The sequence below is a fragment of the Leptidea sinapis genome, chromosome 23, assembly GCF_905404315.1.
Source record: "Leptidea sinapis chromosome 23, ilLepSina1.1, whole genome shotgun sequence".
Classification (NCBI taxonomy): domain Eukaryota; kingdom Metazoa; phylum Arthropoda; class Insecta; order Lepidoptera; family Pieridae; genus Leptidea; species Leptidea sinapis.
The window spans coordinates 12,839,752-12,858,731 of NC_066287.1; the positions used below are offsets into that span (position 1 = coordinate 12,839,752).

The following is an 18,980-nucleotide window of genomic DNA, read 5'->3' on the forward strand; positions in this document are numbered from 1 at the left end:
CGCCTTCCCTCGGGAACTCGTGCGTTCTGGTCGCTTGCCAAGGCTGTCCAAGGAAACTTCTGCCAGCCAGCCATTCCGCCACTGCACAGGGATGATGACTCGCTGGCCCATGACGCGAAAGAGAAAGCTGATCTCCTGGGCTCCCTCTTCGCGTCCAACTCGACTCTGGATGACCAAGGTGCACCACCACCGCATATTCCGCGGTGCGATTCATATATACCGGAGGTAAAAATCCGGCATAGTGCCGTGCTTAAGGCGCTTCTCACCTTGGACATCCACAAATCGAGCGGGCCCGATGGCATTCCCCCGACAGTGCGATTACGTGCAAAGTACTATCCGCATCACGTAGACGTCTGGCATTCCACAACCGCGCATTTTGTTCGAAATTTCTTGCATCGCACAGCCACTTTGTGGAATCAAGTACCGGCAGCGGTCTTCCCGAACAGATACGATTAGGGACCTTCAAGAAACAAACCTTAAAGGGGGGCAACGCATTTCTTGACACACCTGTTGTTGCGGATGTCCATGGGCGGTTGCCTCACCTCTCCCCATCCCGTGAGCCTCTTGCCCGTTTGCCCCCTCACATATAAAAAAAAAAACACGCACACACAAAAGTCCAATTAGCAACATTTATAATTTGACAAAAGCTGTCACACAAAGATGTTGGTGTCCGCTTACACTACAAATGAAAATCTCATCTCAACAAGGAAATCTCATAATGGCGGTCGATCGGCTTGTAGTAGTGTAAGTGTTTTGGTGCCTCACTGTTATGTGACACGGAGTCCTTATTTTTTACTCGTCCGTGGATGCTAACAATTATTTGCGACTACACATCATTGAATTTGACACTCAAAAGTCAAAACCTCTGTAGGTACCTTGCTTCTAAAAAACAGACATGTTTGTTTCTTAATGATTTATATCTTAAGCTATTTATACGTTTAGACAGACTGTGACAGATGTGAACACGTCGAAAAACAACTTAGGTTGACAGTTAACCTCTATTTTCAGCAATACACGTACACTAGCAGAAAGTGACAAACAAATCGCAAGTGGAAGACGTAACTTGTCACTCACACTAAAGTAATAAACCACGCCTGTTTTCATCGCTTGTCTAGCAGCAAGAGGCTCTATCTAGACATATAAATTATTTAGGGATTATATTTATAGATTTTTTACATGTATAGATTTTTATGGATATATTCTCTTACCCCAAACACGACTAAATTCAACGCCGAGTCTTTACTTATCAAGCCAGTTTCAGTGTCAATAGTGTCCACTTGTCCCAGTGGGTAGGCTGCGCAGGTCGTCGCTCCTATCTGCCAGTATATCTCCCTCTCGATGTTAAGGATATGGAAGAACAGCTCAGTCCTTGCCAATTTTGCAGCTAAAGTTAATGGCGTTAGGTTTTGGACGTTACGTAGATTCAGGGACGCCCCAACTTCGTACGCCATATCAAATGTATTCTGTAACATAGTAAGACATATTATTATATTGAGCAGTGGGAGGTTTATGTTTATGTCGACCGAGCAATACAGCCGTAGTTCATCGCACTTTTTGTGGAGTGGACTGTGCGGAGGAATAGGAAAGAGAGAGAGCATGATGGGAGAAGGACAAGGACAGCTATCTGTATATCTATATATTCGCGTGAACAGTTTGACAGCACAGAATGCCGGTTCAATGTGTTCCGTGAAGGCCGTGAAGTAGTATTATAGGTATAAAGTATTGCAGGCACTGCGATTGTTCAAGTATAAATGGGCTGCTGTCAGCAGGCTGTGTACAGTTACTCGTTTGTGAGGTGAGGTGCACTACTTTATAAGACTCCCTTTGAACTAATTGAAGTTAACCATCAAACAAACATGCAACCAAGTCTACTATCATACCATTGAATGACAAACAAGCATGGAAGTAAACTGCTCAGCGCAACATTGGCAACCAACAAACATTGTTATACATGCAATACTAACCTGAACAAACAGTGGAACTGGGCCTTATTACCACTACCTCCATTACCAGTTGACATTAAGTTTTATTATGAACTGTCATAGGTAAAAGCATTAGATGTAGTTTCGCCTTTTTTTTGTTGTTGACATACCCAAGTGGCACTTTGCGTCCAACGGGTAAAATAAATATCTCTGAATCTTTGAACTTTTCTTATAAAAAGGTCCTCCTCTTTTTCACAAAAAAAAGTTTGAGGGTACGGGCGACCTTACATTCTCTCGCAACACCAGAGGAATCACAGGAGTGTACGCGCTTTTGTAGTACGTGCAAGATATTTGCTTGAAAACTGCACTGTGGAGGACCGCCACACATCCAGTTTGTGGGGATGATATCCTAACTGTGTGTCGTGTAATTTGACGGTAGGAATCAGGTGAAACAGCTTTTCAGAACACTTCCCGCGATAAATAAAATAAATGCGTTCAACGTGAAGGGTGACGTAGTTAGTGATATTACTGGGCTATAAGACTTAACGTAAAGAGCGATATTGTGATGCCGCTATGAATTTTAGATTCAATCAAGAATCCTGATTGACACTGTAAGGGGGACACGTATCAGGTACATGTCTAGCTCGGCTCGTCATTACTCATTAACAAATAATATTACGATGATTATCCAGCCTACGAAATTCTCTAAGAAAAAAGCGATTGTATGAAACGTGCAGTGATTGATAGATTGATAGATGACGGCTATTATCTATTAAATACGGAGATAGCCAAAATCCACTACGATTTAAGCAACTATTCGCTTTGAAACTTAGTTGGATTATACTTCGTCGCCATATTGTAATTACTATTTCAAACTTATGTCAAATCTCACTGCACGTTTCATACTAAACTAAATTTCAATTTTTAATTATGCAGTGGATGTTTACTTATACGATATACCTTATACGATAGTTTACTCTTTGTATTATCCTTGTAGGTCAGTACTTTATGGACTCTAGTAATGCGAGCTAGTATCTTGCCATTCCAAGAGGAGCTTGGAACATGGAATGAAGTTTGACGGATAGTATCTGTTGTCCGGGACAACTGGTGACTTAGTTGGTGACATTTTCTCAAACTTTAACTATTTGCAAATTTAATTTAGATTTTAAAGCTAAACAAAAATGGGGTAGGTATTGATAATAATTTATGAGGTTCTTTGTACTGGTCAGGACCGAGTAAATTGAGCTTAGGTTCTGTCTGGTTCTCTGTTTAAAGAAAAGCTAGTGTACTTCTACGCAAGTAATTTATACGCTCATAAAGTTAGAATTGAATTGACGGACTAATTAGTATATTAATCTTCATTGTAGCTGTAGAACTAAATCCATGGACCATGAAGAGGATCCCCAGATTTAATGGTGCCTGCATTAATGGAGCTCACTTGTTCGTCTCGATACTTTTTCACATAAAAAAAATAATTTGACATAATATACTGATTATGTGCCTTATAGGTTGGATGAGGACAGCATAGGATTATAAGACGGTAAAATTGAGTATTCCCCAATTTCTTTACCATTTTGTCGTATATGATCAGCATATGAAGAACAGTGTTGCCATTCGTGTCTTGTTTGTCAGGGTCAGCTCCTCTTGCCAGAATCAGTCTATAGCATTCCTCTTGCCCAAGACAAGCCGCAAAACTCAAGGGATATTCTCCCCAATACACATACCTAGAAGTATTTAATACAGACTGATTAGAATATTTAATATCCTAATACTAAGTCCGGTACTGCTTCATAAAAGGCTGTAGAAATAATCATTATTGGTGCAAGAATCTTGTCAAGTATAATGTTAAAATTAAAATATTTTTATTCAAAATAGAAATTAAAATCACTTATTGAACGTCAAAAACTACCACCCATTCTAAAATCTTTCGTTTTACTATTTGCGACCAGACGTCCATGAATTCAACTCTCAAATACTTCCCCTAATTTCCCTCTTCCCCCCTTCCAGATATATCACCTGTGCCTTCTTTTATTCCCAAAGACTTAAAAAAATACATACAAGGGACTAAACTATTATGATCTGCAATCTTTAAGCATTTTGTAAAAAGTGAAACCATGCCATAAGAATTATTTAAAAGAAGTAGTTTTCAACTATGAATAGGTACTTACGTACATAATAATAATAATATTGTATAAACCACAACTAAAAAACAAATAAAAAAAATAACGTTAAAATATCTGTAACATGAATAATTAATTATTAGTGTGTCAATCCATTACCCATTATAGTTGGTATCTGGTTGGACGTTGACCCACTCGTGGTCTAACGAGTCGCTTCTTGACGCCTTCTGATCTTCAGGACACATGAAGTTGCCAAAGCACCTCTCGTGATAATTTGCACCAGCATCCAGGAGAAATTTCACCATCGTTGGGTCTTCGTTCACTATTGTCATATGAAGAACGCTCTCACCTTCAAATACAAGTTTGGTCGTTTGTAATACTCTTTTTAATTCTGTTATTGAGGTTTCTATCATTGTAAATAATAACAATAATAATACAAAATTGTTACAATTACACGCATGTTAATCCTTTAAAAAAAACTTTATTAAAATGTCTAACACTCATGTAAATAAAAAAAATATTAAAAAATTTATACTTAAACCCTTTCAGAGATTAATTAAGCCATACATTGTTTAATAATAATTAATTATAGATAGCTACTCTGAATTATACATCAGTACTGTGTGTTGTGAACGATCTGCGAGGTCAATGCGATCATAAGTTTTAATAAAAAAGCAATTTATTTTAACCCACACAGAGAAAATTTGTTTTATAAATAAATCAAGGCTGATCTACTTTATTTTATCGACACTCTATCATAATAAAGAAAACATTATTACTGTTTATAATAATATTCCGTTCGATATACTAATTATGATGAATTGCTTTTCATAAATCAAATTCTTGTAACACGGTAGAAATAGTTTAACGGGGTAAATTGAACCTTGTCCAATTTAACCCCCAGAAGACTCAAGATTGCGCGTTTATCACTAAAAAAAACCCCATTATTAGTATCACCGCTCTTTGACAACACTTTCCTTGAAGCCTCGGCTAGTATCGGAATACTGGGTCTCGAAATCACGAGCGATTGCCAACTTCGTGGCCATCTGGAGGGCAAAGCCTAATTGGCTTCGAAGAAACTGGGCGTCATTAATGGCCGGTTTGAAGTATAGCACGGCTATACTTCAAACCGGCCCACATTCTAACGCTCTACAAAGCGCAGGGCCGGCCACACATGGAGTATTGCTGTCATCTCTGGTCTGGCGCACCCCAGTATCAGCTCGATCCATTTGACCGCGTGCAACGTAGACCAGCTCGAATTGTCGGTGACCCCATGCTCTGTGAACGGCTGGATCACTTGGCGTTGCGTAGAGATGTCGCTTCGTTGTGTGTCTTCTACCGCATTTATCACGGGGAGTGTTCCGAAGACCTGTTTAACCTGATTCCTGCCGCCGAATTCCACCTTCGCACGATACGCCACAAATTAGGATATCATCCCCACCATCAGATGTGTGGTGGTCCTCCACAGTGCGGTTTTCAAGGAGCTTTCTTCCTCGTACTACAAAGCTGTGGAATGAACTTCCTTGTGCGGTGTTTCCCGGACGATACGACATGGGTACCTTCAAAAAAAGCGTGTACACCTTCCTTAATGATTGTGGGCGGCGGTGATCACTTAACAAGGTGACCCGTATGCTCGTTTGACCTCCTATTCCATAAAAAAATAGTGACATCATATCTTATTTTGAATAAAAATAGCTGTTAGGAAACACAACACATATCAGGTTTGTTACTTTAGTGTGTATGATAAGCTAAGTCTTACACTCGCGATACGTATGTTATTTTGTGGTGGTGTGCGTGCTATGCTCATAATAGAGGTTAAACGTCAACCTCAATTTTCTTCAACATTTACACAGCGTCAGAAGACGAAGGTTTCCAACCAGTATGTGTTGCCAGTGATAACTTACGGTACGCAGACTTGGTTGCTAACTCTGTGCCTGATGAGGAAGCTCATGGCCACCCAGAGATTTATTTCCCTGCGAGATTTAATCAGAAATGAGGAGATCCGTAGGAGAATCAAAGTCACCGACATAGCTCAAATGATTGCAAAACTGAAGTGGCAGTGGGCAGATAATATAGTTCGACGAACAGATTTCCATAGGCGCAGTAAAGTCCTCGAATGGCGACCACGTACCGGAAGATGCAGGGTTGGTAGGCCCCCCACAGGATGGACCGATAATCTGGCCAAGATCGCCGGAGTATGTAGGATGAAGACAGAGCAGGACCGATCGTCGAGGAGATCTTTGGGGGAGGCTTTTACCGGCAGTGGACGTCTTCCAGCTGATGGTAATGATGATTCATCTTCTTCCGCTTATATGACGTCATTTGCTATGATGAATGACAAGATAATACTTACCGTAGTATTCATCACTCATATAGATATCATTAATTAGCTTCGGATAAAATCTCAGAAGTCTTTTAGCTAAATCTGCAAGCAGTGACGTAGCGTTCAACAAACAGAGGTGCATTATTGTCTCCCCCACCGCACCTCTCTCCTGCAAGAAAATACTGACATTATTTAAAACCATCATATATTTTAGAATTAAGTTGCGGTAATCAGCCACACTTTAATTGCTTGACCAGCGAAAGTCGCTACAATTTTATTCTTGAAAATGTATGCAGGGTGAAAATAGCATAAAATATCTGTGCTAGGAAATAATTACAACTAACAAAAATTTGCTTCATGTTACTTTATGAAATTAGCATCCCCATTCCCATTTCACCCGGAAGACTTTATTATGTTATTGTGTAAGTGTGTGTGAATTTATTTCGTAGATAATATATCTCTTCTATATCTGTATCTTATTTCTTTACGCTATTACGTATAAAAATATGACAGGCCTCACCAGGATCCCCATCACAACCTTCTTTGTGTTAGGCTGATTTCTGCCGGTTTAAATATTAAACTAAAGTGTCAATAACGTGAAGGCAGAATGTTATGTCTCGGAGAGATCTGTGAGGTTAGTCAGTAAGAGTATGAAGAAGTCTGGCAGTGGTTGTGGGGTTGTGTTGCAGTCTCTGAAGGTATGTCAAATCAGGTGGTCTCTTGTCATTTAATGATTGGGCAACAGCTGGCATTCATAGGAGCAGACAAAGGCTATATGAACTATATAGCGAGAGATCATTATATAATCATGATGCATCTTTTCTCGAGTATGTTAAAAATACTGTTAATTATTTAGAAGTGTTTATTCTATTTTAAAGTCTATGCATATCAGACAAATAATTGAAAATGCACCGAATAAAATAAAGATGACTTGGAATGTAATTAACTGGGAATCTGGAAGATTAAAAGACCGCGAAATTGAATACAATCTATCAATAAACAGAACAATAATTCAATCTCAGCAGGAAGTTGCTACTGCTTTCGACAATTTTTTATAATGCCTACTACTCGGCTAAGTCGAGTTAGTAAGTCTTTTGTGGGGCGATGTATTTCGTATATCTATATCTAGTTTGAGCTCATCTCTTGTTCATGTATATGTTAGAAGCCGTCAAATGCTGAATCATGGCGGGTCTGCTGATTGTAGATTTTGCCTTTCAGTTGTATTCATTGGCTTTTCACTCTTACCAATCTTCTTCATCATAACGATGAATCCATGAGTGATATCTGCGCTTATGCTTACAGCATTGAATTGTCATTAATTTTAAATAGTTTATAAATAAGTACTAGTTATTACAATATATATTACATCTGATCATTTTTAATATTAGGAAAATCACTTGACACGTCGCTTCATCAAATATTGATTTTGGAAGTATTTATATTTTGAAATTAACAATTTCCTATGAAGATCTTACAATTAGTAAACAAAACGACACAAAAAAAAATGATTCCTATATTGGTAAAATTTAATTAATTAAAATCATATCCATTATTTTAGGCAGGAATTAAAAGACAACAGTTTAAATTTATAATAATTCCATTATATTTCAAAAAAAAACTTTAACTTTAATTTACAATCTCTCAACTATTCTACATATTTTAGACAGTTTTTGCTAATTAAAAACAACTGGTGCCTGGTAAACTAACTTCTGCCCGAACCTTCATACATGTCAAATTTCACAATTTCGGAATGATATATATTCGTCTTATCCTTTTTTGGTACACCTGTTAACGTGTGAACAAAATTTCATGATGATTTATTAAGAAGTTAAGGCGTGAAAACGTTAAGAAAACAATGTATCCATAAATTATATCAGTTGGGATTAGAATGTATAATTTTTACCTTTAGGTCCCAACAAAGTTCCCTGTAGGCTGAAGGGTTGGCATCGTACTCCTCCTGGGTAACAGCTGGCCAATCTTTCTCCACGTCAAACTCTTCGTCAGGATTTTCCATTCCTCTCAACGGTGGCAGCTGGAAAATATTATAATAAATATTACTTTGTTTAAGTTAGTAATCGATAACTTGTAATAAGCGATTCTCTCCTAACGCAGGTTATCTAAATCTACCAGCAGAGTTTCATACCAGGGGGAGGCTCATTTGCACAGGATGCCGGCTAGATTATGGGTACCACAACGGCGCCTATTTCTGCCGTGAAGCAGTTATGTGTAAGCATTACTGTGTTTCGGTCTAAAGGGCACCGTAGCTAGTGAAATTACTGGGCAAATGAAACCTAACACCTTATGCCTCAAGGTGACGAGCGCAGTTGTAGTGCTGCTCAGATTTTTTGGGGTTTTTCAAGAATCCTGAGCAGCACTGCATTGTAATGGGTAGGGCGTATCCATTACCATCAGCTGTGCGTCCTCCTCGTCTCGTCCCCTATTTTCATAAAAAAAAAAAATTATGCGCTTGTACATAATATACAAATAAAGTACAGAATTGTACTTTATAGACTTTTTTATACAAAACCTTAGAAGATACAGAGTATTATCATTCGATAAAAAAATTGATGTTGATTATTTATTTTGACGTTTTTGTACACCCCTTGCAATACTAGTTTCATACTTTGCAGATAGGTTAAATTACATTGACGTGGAAAAGAATACCAAAAAAATAGATTTGGAGAAAATATGTTATGAATTTTTATGATAATATATCCGATGCTTAAGGTTTTTACTAAATTGTAAGATCCACCCGAGGAGTGTCCACAACCTTCAACTTAGGATGGAAATTGTAACGAGCCAAAGTCAGTTGTTCTAATAAACCAGTTTGACGCCAGCTGCCGCGTTTCATTGACGTCTCACTGGCGACGAGTAAATCGGTATACCACGTGTGCATCTCTTAGTGTTACAAATTACATATTTAAAAAGTACCATGCCTTCTATTGGAAAACTTGAACCTTTTAATTTAAACTCTAAACAATGGCCAGCGTACATAAGCCGAGTTAATCAATAAATTTTGCTTAATGAGGTTTATAGTGACTTAAAAGTGCCCTTATGTGGTCGGGGAAGCTACTTATGCATTAATGTGCGATTTGTGTGCTCCAAGCTATCCGGAAAACAAATCATTTGACGAGTTGGTTAAGTTAGTCACCGAGCATTTGGAGCCACAGCGGTCCGAGGTGGCAGAGCGCCACGTGTTCCGACTGCGCCGGCAACGTGTTGGCGAGACACTCGTAGAGTATTTACAGGCGCTAAAGCACCTGGCATCCACCTGCAACTTCGGGAAATGTGGGGCGTGGTCGACATTAGAGGAGAATTTGCGGGACCAGTTTGTGTCGGGTTTAGCGAATGACGCGATGCGGTCGCGTATTTTTGCCGAAAAGAAAATAGAATACAAGGCGGCGGTGGAGTTGGCATTGGCCCTGGAGGCAGCGGAGAAACAAGCCGAGGTGAGCGCGTCCACGACCGCGGCGGCAGACGGCCTGGGCGCGAGCGGCACGGTGGCGGAAGGGTGCACTACTCGCGGGGACGGCGCGGGGGAGCGACCACGTCCAGTGGCGGCGGCTTCAGGCCGTGTTGGCGGTGTGGCGGCGGCGACCCCGCGGACAAGTATCGGTTTAAAAACTATAGTTGTGATGAGTGCGGCCAAAAGGGTCATTTAAGAGTGATGTGTAAAAATGCACACCCGCGCGCTAGTGGCGGCCGGAATAATTACATAGGTGACAGTGAAGAAGATTTGTTTAACTTGGACGGCATCGAGTGTACAGGTTTATTGAGATGTTAATAGATAATATTTCTGTGCAATGCGAGGTCGATACCGGAAGCCGAATCTCAGCAATAAGTGAGGCTATGTACTCAAAGTTGCTTCCGCATAAAGACATTAGACCGGATAATTTAATTTTACGTAGTTATTCGGGTTCACGAATAATATCACTCGGTTACATTGAGGTAGAAGTAGTGTACGAAAATAAAACGGTTAACTCACTACGTTTATATGTGTTTAAAGGGGGAGTACGACCGTTATTGGGGAGAGAATGGATGCATGCTTTAAATATTAAGCAAATCTACTTTAATGAAATCGTAGAGGACGTATTTGAGAACCAATTATGTAAGGAATTTCCCGAAGTATTTTGTGAACAACTAGGCACCTGCAAGCGCAGTATTAAATTGCAGTTGACGGATTAGGATCCTGTGTATGTGCGCGCGCCCCGTCCCGCTGGCTCTGCGCGAGCGTGTCGAGCGTGAGCTGGCACGGCTTGAGGGCGACCGTTCTATTTATAGAGTGGATTATTCCGATAACGGCACGCCAATAGTACCGGTAGTTAAAAGAAACGGTGACATCAGGATCTGTGGTGATTATAAAATTACAATCAACCCAAAATTAAAACGCGATTGAAGAGTTGTTTGCAACGCTGAGTGGCGGTAATTTTTTTTCTAAAATAGACCTCAAACACGCCTTTGAACAGTGCTTACTTTCTGAGGACTCACAGATATACACCGCTATTACGACTCACATAGGGACATTCGCATACCGATGTACGCCATACGGGTTGTCATGCATTCCGGAAAAATTTCAAAAAATTATGGAGGAAACATTGCGGGGCGTCGCGGGATGTGTTGTATTTCTGGATGACATTTGCGATACCGGTTCAAACGATTTAGACCATATGAAAAATCTAAAGTTAGTGCTCGAACGGTTGCGGGAAGCAGGACTTACAGTAAAATTAAGTAAATGTTATGTAAGTATCCCAGCTGAAAAGCTTTTTAGGAATGTTAGTTAGTTGGGAAGGTCTTTACGTTGCGTACAGACCACCAGCCCCTAACACATATTTTTGGGAAAAAGGGGGGCATTCCGCAAACGGCTGCAAGCCGGCTCCAGAGGTGGGCGGCACGCTTAGCAGCTTACGATTTTTCGATCGAGTTTGTTCGATCAGCGGACAACGGTCCGGGCGATGCATTATAGAGATTACCTCTAGCTCGAGAAGGTCATATGGGAGAGGTAATTAATTGCCTGAATTTAGTTTAGGACTCTCTCCCAGTGTCCTTCAAAGATATCGCACGTGAGTTAGAGCGCGACTCAGTTTTGTGCAAAATAAAGGGTTACACGCTATTCGACTGGCCGCCAGCCCCTAGTTGCGAACAGGAGAAAGCGTACTTTGCAAGGCAATCCGATATACACCTAGATCGAGGTTGTTTAATGTATAAATACCGAATTATCATTCCTAGAGCATTGCAAAAATCCATTTTAAGCGAAATACACGACGGCCACTTAGGAATGAATAAAATGAAAAATCTATCGCGTAACTACGTGTACTGGCCAAGTCTTGATCAAGACATTGAAGATACTTGCCGGGCTTGTGATACATGCAAAATAGTGCGTGATGCGCCGCCGCGGGCACAACTGCATCCCTGGGAGTTCCCACTGCACCCGTGGCAACGCGTGCACGCTGATTTCGGGGACGCCGCTGGCGTACGGTATCTCATAATAGTAGACGCTCATTCGAAGTGGATAGAGGCCTTACCTATGCGAAGCACAGAGGCGCGTTCGACTTTGAATGCCTTTAGAGGCGTTTTCGCAAGGTTTGGATTACCAGCGCAACTCGTGACGGGCAATGGACCACCATTTTCATCATTCTAGTTTAAGGAATTTTGTATAAAAAATTATATAAAACATATCACTTCGTCCCCATATAGGCCGCAGGCGAACGGCGCTGCCGAAAACGCAGTTAAGACAATTAAAAAAGTTATTAAAAGAGCACAGTACGAAAGCGACGACGTAAATGCGGCGATATTATGTAAGTTCCTTTTGAAATATCGTAACTGCCCACATGCCACCACAGGTGTATCCCCGGCAGTGGCGCTTCAAGGCCGACGGCTACGCAGTCGCCTTGACGTGCTGCGCCCGGACACCGGAGCCGTGGTCACCGCGGCGCAGGAACGACAGATACGCAACGGACCTACCGGTAGCCGAGAGTTTGAAGTGGGTGACGCAGTGCTCGCTCGAGACTACATGGCAAGGGGAGAGAAGTGAGCTGCAGGCACAGTGAGCAAAAGAACGGGTCCGGTGTCGTACAATGTAGACGTGGGGTTCGGTACTCAGTGGCGTAGGCACGCAGATCAAATCGTAGCTTCCGGGTATAAAAATAGATTCGGACGAGTTCAGGGTTGGTGGAGAAGGAATCTCCTGCCAGCGGCTCTGCGTCCAACAAAGAGATACCGGGAGATACATCTGGTGCCGGTGACGAGCCAGACCGAGCGGAGCCGGGCTCCCCTCGTCCGGCTAGTACACAATCCCCGAGCCGGCAGAGGCCTCTGGAGCCGGCTCCACCACCAGTTGCGTCGGCTAGAACACTGCGTGCTTTCAACCGGGCCAAACGTACCTACTTGCAGTAGGTATTATAATTAATATCAATGTTAAATGTTTTCATATGGTGTTGGGTTGTTTATAGCTATATAAGTTTAGTTTTTAGATATATAAGTTCATTATAATTAATTGTAATATTTAATGTTTCCATATGTTGGCGGATTGTATATTAAATAAGTTTAGTGTTTTGTAAATTAAAGGGGAGAAGTTGTAACGAGCCAAAGTCAGTTGTCGTCTCAGAAATAATTTAAATGAATGAGATAAAACATATCGACTAAGGCTTAGTATTTTGTACTTCTAGAATACCAGTTTATGTCGCGGTCTCTCTTTGTTCCTCAGCAGCACGAGATGAGATATAGGTATGAAGCGGCCCTTCCCCTTGTTGTAGAGAAAAGGCTCCACCTTAGTCTTGATAGCGTGGTCTATTTCAGCATACTGCTTGTTCTGTACAGCCCGTTTCATCATATCTACCAGGAGCCCGCCACCTTTGAGATAATAGAATCATTACTACATAAGTACATACACAAGAGTAAGAAATTCAAATATTACTGGGTTGTATCCTCGCGACAGAAAAATGAGTAGAAGGCAACGACACAGATGAGACTGACAGAGACGTTGTGGTAAAGTCTAGGCCCTAGGGGATACTTTTGCCTGATTCCAGAGAAAAAACGCATATAAATTGTATATTATTTTACTTGTATTATTTATATGTTGGTTAATTAGTTATTAAGAATTATTTTGTTATATTAATACATTTTTCTCAAACGTGTTAAGTTCTAAGGCGTACCATAATAATTATACAAGATTATGTTAATGATTAAATAGCCTTGTCAGTTTTTTTGTAATGACATTAATTATATTTTTTAATATTAAAAGAGATTTTCACCAATGTATTGACTCACCATGATATCTCTGGAACCATAAGACGTAGAGAATTGAAATTTAGTAGGAATATTCCCAATTTGCCGAGTGGAGGTCAGTTAAGAACAGATATTACGAAATTCCACCTGTATGAGTATTTTTTTATTAACAGAACAACGTCTATCGGATCAGCTAGTGTTTGTATATATCTGACATTTTATATTATGTGTAGATATCTGATGATCGTCAAGTTCTATAACAACTACTTCGAATAAAACGTTATTTTTTTTAATTAACAAACTTTATTATAACGAGATTATATTTAAAAAAAAGTTCGCTTAGTTTCTTGCACCCATTTCTTCATATTTGACGTAGACATATTTTGACGTTAAATTATTAATTTAAAATTCAATTATCAATAAGAAATTTAATTTTTTTTTAACACTTATTTTAAATATTTATCTTTGATTTAGGATATATATAATCATATTCATTTTTTTCTGTAATAATAGATAGTATCGGAATACTGGGTCTCGAAATCTCGAGGAATTGCCAATTCCGCGGTTCTCTGGAAGGCAAAGCCAGATTGGCTTCGAAGAAGCGTCATAAATAGAGTAAGTAAATACTTCAAGCCGGCCCACATTCTAGTACTTAATCTACTAAGTGCAGGTCCGGCCACATAAGAAGTATTGCTGTCATCTCTAGGGCGCCCTACCAGTATCAGTTCTAACAATTTGACCGCGTGCAACGCACAGTTGCTCGAATTGTCGGGATCTAGTGCTCTGTGAACGGTCACGATGGATGACACAATGGATCACTTGGCATCGCGTACATATGTCGCCTCATTGTATATCTTCTTCCCCATTTATCGTGTGGAATATTCCGAAGAACTGTTTCACCCGATTCCTTCCACCGAATTCCACCTTACGACAGGCTACAAATTAGTGTATAATCAGCACAATCTGGATGTATGGCGTTCCCCCACAGTGCAGTTTTCAAGGAACTTTCATCCACGTACAACCAAGGTGTGGAATCAGCATCCTTGTGTGGTGTATCTGGGACGATACGAAATGGGTACCTTCAATAAAATTCCCGCAACGCTCCTATGATTCCTCTGATGGCGGAGGTGATCACTTAACATCTGGTGACCCGTACGCTCGCTCCTCCATCAAAAAGTGAATAAATTACCCCATTCTAATATTACTTTATGTATGACTGTGGTAATCAAATGCCAACTTGTCTTTTGTATAATTATTAATGTTATATCAAAATGAAATGACAGCGTTTATAATAATTATTATTTCCTAATTTTGAATGGGACATAAATTACCGTAGGTACATATTAAACATTGCTTATAACTAATTAACTCATATTAGTCATTAATATTGTGTCATTAATAATTACCCTGAGATGTTAAGACATATTGGAAAGTGTGAGAACATGACAACATTTTTAATAACTTAAAGATTAGTTTCATATTTCATTCAAAATGTTAATTTAAATACAATTTTTGGCAAAGTGTTTGTGTTGATACATTTGATTGTTTTATTTCATAAGATACATAATAGCTATAAGGGTATATGTATACACTTTTATAATAAAGTCCCAGCCATTGATAAAATAAATTTTTATGTTTTTTAAATAGAAAACTTCATTTAAAAAAACCGACTCAAAAACTGAAAAGTATCAAATAACTAAAAATTTAATTTTATACACCTCTACCTTTATTATTAATAAAATACTATTATTTATGTGTGCTACCTATTGATAGTTCTTAAGACAGTTTACTTTTTAGTGTCAGTTAATAATTATAATATATAATCTTAATGAGGCAGATCTGTTTTTCGCTTGGAGGTCCAGATGCCGCTGCTGACGCTGTTGCTGATGTGGTACTGCAAGGTATGGAACTCGTCATTCCATCCTCCTCTGTGCCTATCGGTGGCAGGTCCCAACCATGGTTTGACCGCTCTTGCAAAATGGCCTCTCGCCGAAAGCAGGAGTGCTATCAGGTTTGGGTCAATGCGGTGGTATCTAAGGATGTGAATTCCAGCGAACTTAAAAAACACTTCAATCATGCCTCCAGGTCCTTCAAAAGAGTTATTGCAGACGCGAAGTCGAAGTACATTGGCAGAATTGGTGAGAGACTTGCACGCCTTCCCTCGGGAACTCGTGCGTTCTGGTCGCTCGCCGAGGCTGTCCAAGGAAACTTCTGTCAGCCAGCCATTCCGCCACTGCACAGGGATGATGACACGCTGGCCCATGACGCGAAAGAGAAAGCTGATCTCCTGGGCTCCCTCTTCGCGTCCAACTCGACTCTGGATGACCAAGGTGCACCACCACCGCATATTCCACGGTGCGACTCATATATGCCGGAGGTAAAAATCCGGCATCCGTGCTTAAGGCGCTTCTCACCTTGGACATTCACAAATCGAGCGGGCCCGATGGCTTTCCCCCGATAGTGCTGCGGACGTAAGCTCCGGAACTGGAGCCGGTCCTTACCCGTCTTTTCCGGCTCTCCTACTCATCAGGCGTAGTCCCGAAATTATGAAAGGCGGCTTTAGTGCACCCGATCCCTAAGAAAGGTGACCTGTACACCTACTACCACCCCATTGCCATTACCTCCATTTTCTCCAAAGTAATGGAGTCGATCATCAACCGCCAACTCTTGGGATACCGAGAAGGGCACCAGCTGATCAGCGACTGCCAGTACGGTTTCCGTCACGGTCGCTCAGCTGGTGATCTTCTTGCATACCTCAACCATTAATGGGCGCAAGCGGTTGAGTCGAAGGGAGAGGCGTTGGCGGTGAGTTTGAACATAGCGAAGGCCTTCGATCGGGTGTGGCATAAAGCGCTTATAGAGATACTGCCATCCTATGGGCTTCCCGAGAAGTTGTGCAAATGGGTCACTAGCTTTTTGACTGATCGGAGCATCAAGGTTGTTATCAACGGTGCATGCTGCGACTTAAAACCCATAAACGCTGGTGTCCCGCAAGGCTGCGTGCTATCCCCTACGTTGTTTCTTCTGCATATCAATGATATGCTGCAAATCAGCAATATTCATTGCTATGCAGACGACAGCACAGGGTATGCTTCCTACACCGGCCGTGCCAACAAATCCCGGGATAGCGTCGACTAGAACCGGAACAAACTTGTATCTGAAATCGAGACTATGCTTTGCAAAGTCTCGGAATGGGGCCGACAAAATTTAGTCCAATTCAACCCCAAGAAGACACAAGTTTGTGCGTTCACCACTAAAAATTCTCCCTTTGTCGTATCCTAGTATTGATTCTCTAGCATTGCTTAGAGATGTGGGTTCTCTCTGCATCTTCTACCGCATTTATCACGGGGAGTGCTCAGAGGAGCTGTTCGGGTTGATTCCAGCGAATTCCAATACCGGACATTACGTGCAAAGTACCATCCGCATCACGTAGACTGGCATTCCACAACCGCGAGTTTTGTTCGAAATTTCTTGCCTCGCACAGCCACTTTGTGGAATCAACTACCGGCAGCGGTCTTCCCGAACAGATACGACTTAGGGGCCTTCAACAAAAAAGCATACTGGGAGTATGCTTTTTTAAAGCCTTAAAGGCATTAAAGGTCGGCAACGCATTTCTTGACACACCTGTTGTTGCGGATGTCCATGGGTGGTTGCCTCACCTATCCCCGTCCCGTGAGCCTCTTGCCTGTTTGCTCCCTATCATATAAAAAAAAATCAACCTGAATGAAATCTCCTAAAAAAGCCGTACACAAAAAACAATAATTATATCATCGCGATAAACCAAAATTTTCATAAAAAATGTTCATAAAATGAAAACTACTGGGCCAAACTATGTAAAATTACGTAAATCGGATCATAAATCTCAGACTAATCGGTGTACATAACAAAATACCGATTGAATTAATAACCTCCTCCTCCTCTGTCGTAAATCCAACTACTCCACAGCTGAATATTTAAGTGATAGGATAGCCTGGGACTAGATGATGATTATTTTATAGCAATATCAATGACAGTATAATATTGTATATTGCATTAAAAAGAGCGCAAAAAGAGATTGCTGGGAGAGTTTCTTACGACGCTTTTTCTCTCTCAGAGCACCATTTCTTTTCGAAGCGGTAGTAGTATCCAGTATATTTAAATAGACATCAAAAAGAACTCTAAAGTAATAAATTTTGAGAAAATAAATGTCTTATATGCAAATAACAGCACAAATGTTGAAATTTCACATAAAATATAAAATCACAAAATATAAATTCTACTATATTAATAAATACAGAACGAGCTCATCAAAAAAGGTACGTACGTTGCCTTCCTTCCGCCATATTACAATAAAATCCTAATTTAAGTAAGTATATAGTTATTTCCTAATAAGAATAATTTGAACCAGCGCATACAGTCCACAAAATTCCGCAACACCATATACTACAAACTGAAAACCAAGAGAGACAAAAGTAAATACCTAACCTATTCTAAAATTTTAAAAAACTGTATTTATAATTCAAAAAGAAATGTCAATATTAAATATACGTATAATAAAAAGTAAAAATAAGTGCAAAGCATCGTGGGCTGTAACTGACAATGAAATAAGCACTGCAAACAACGATAAGATTATAGACAACATTAATATTAACAATACTTCCGTATCTGACCCCCACAGAATAGCAAATGAATTTAATGATTACTTTATCGAATTGATTGATGACGGTCTGACTACAAATGGACATCCGAAAGCACCTATCAAGCAAAGCTCTTTGCGAACTATTTTCTTAAGACCTATGTTGGAAGTTGAGGTTAGAAACGAGATTATGTCATTAAAAATACTAACTCCGAAGGACATGATGAGGTGTGTACAAAGGTTTAAAGGCATGTTGTGGAAGTCTATTAACTGTTCTGACATTTATAATTAACTTATCTTTCGGCAGTAGTACATTCCCAGATTTAATTAAACTATCGGTGATAAAGCCTATATTTAAGAATGTTAATAAGTTTGATATAAGCAATTATCGTCCAATAACATTAATCTCAAACTTTGCCTCAAATTTTATGTAATTAATACTGATCAGTATGGATTCCAGAAAGAGAAGACAACTCAAGCAATGTTTTCACTGCTACAGAATATCTTATGTAATCTCAATAAGAAAAACTGGACTTCTGGGCTATTTTTTGACCTTTCAAAGGCTTTCTACAGAGTATCTCATCCTATACTATTTAAAAAACTTGAAGATCATGGTATAAGAGGAACCACTCTTGAATGGTTAGCTTCATACCTTTCACACAGACCTCAATATGTTGTCATCACGAAACTTGACGAATATAACAAGATGAAGTCATATGTATCTGACCATAAATTAACTAAATACGGGGTCCCTTAGGGAAGTGTTCATGGCCCGT

General features: G+C 40.1%; 1 protein-coding gene across 2 annotated transcripts in view; it reads right to left on the minus strand.

Moving 5' to 3' along the window:
- LOC126971102 (transient receptor potential cation channel subfamily V member 5) overlaps positions 1–18,980 on the minus strand; it is an 85,808-nt gene that overhangs the window by 49,182 nt on the left and 17,646 nt on the right. For both annotated transcript variants that reach the window (XM_050817251.1, XM_050817250.1), the window contains exons 2-7: positions 13,036–13,214; positions 8,269–8,397; positions 6,396–6,534; positions 4,202–4,391; positions 3,493–3,646; positions 1,209–1,463 (exon numbers count right to left, since the gene is read on the minus strand). In XM_050817251.1, the coding sequence (XP_050673208.1) occupies positions 1,209–1,463; positions 3,493–3,646; positions 4,202–4,391; positions 6,396–6,534; positions 8,269–8,397; positions 13,036–13,214 (1,046 nt within the window). The remainder of the gene's footprint in view (positions 1–1,208; positions 1,464–3,492; positions 3,647–4,201; positions 4,392–6,395; positions 6,535–8,268; positions 8,398–13,035; positions 13,215–18,980) is intronic.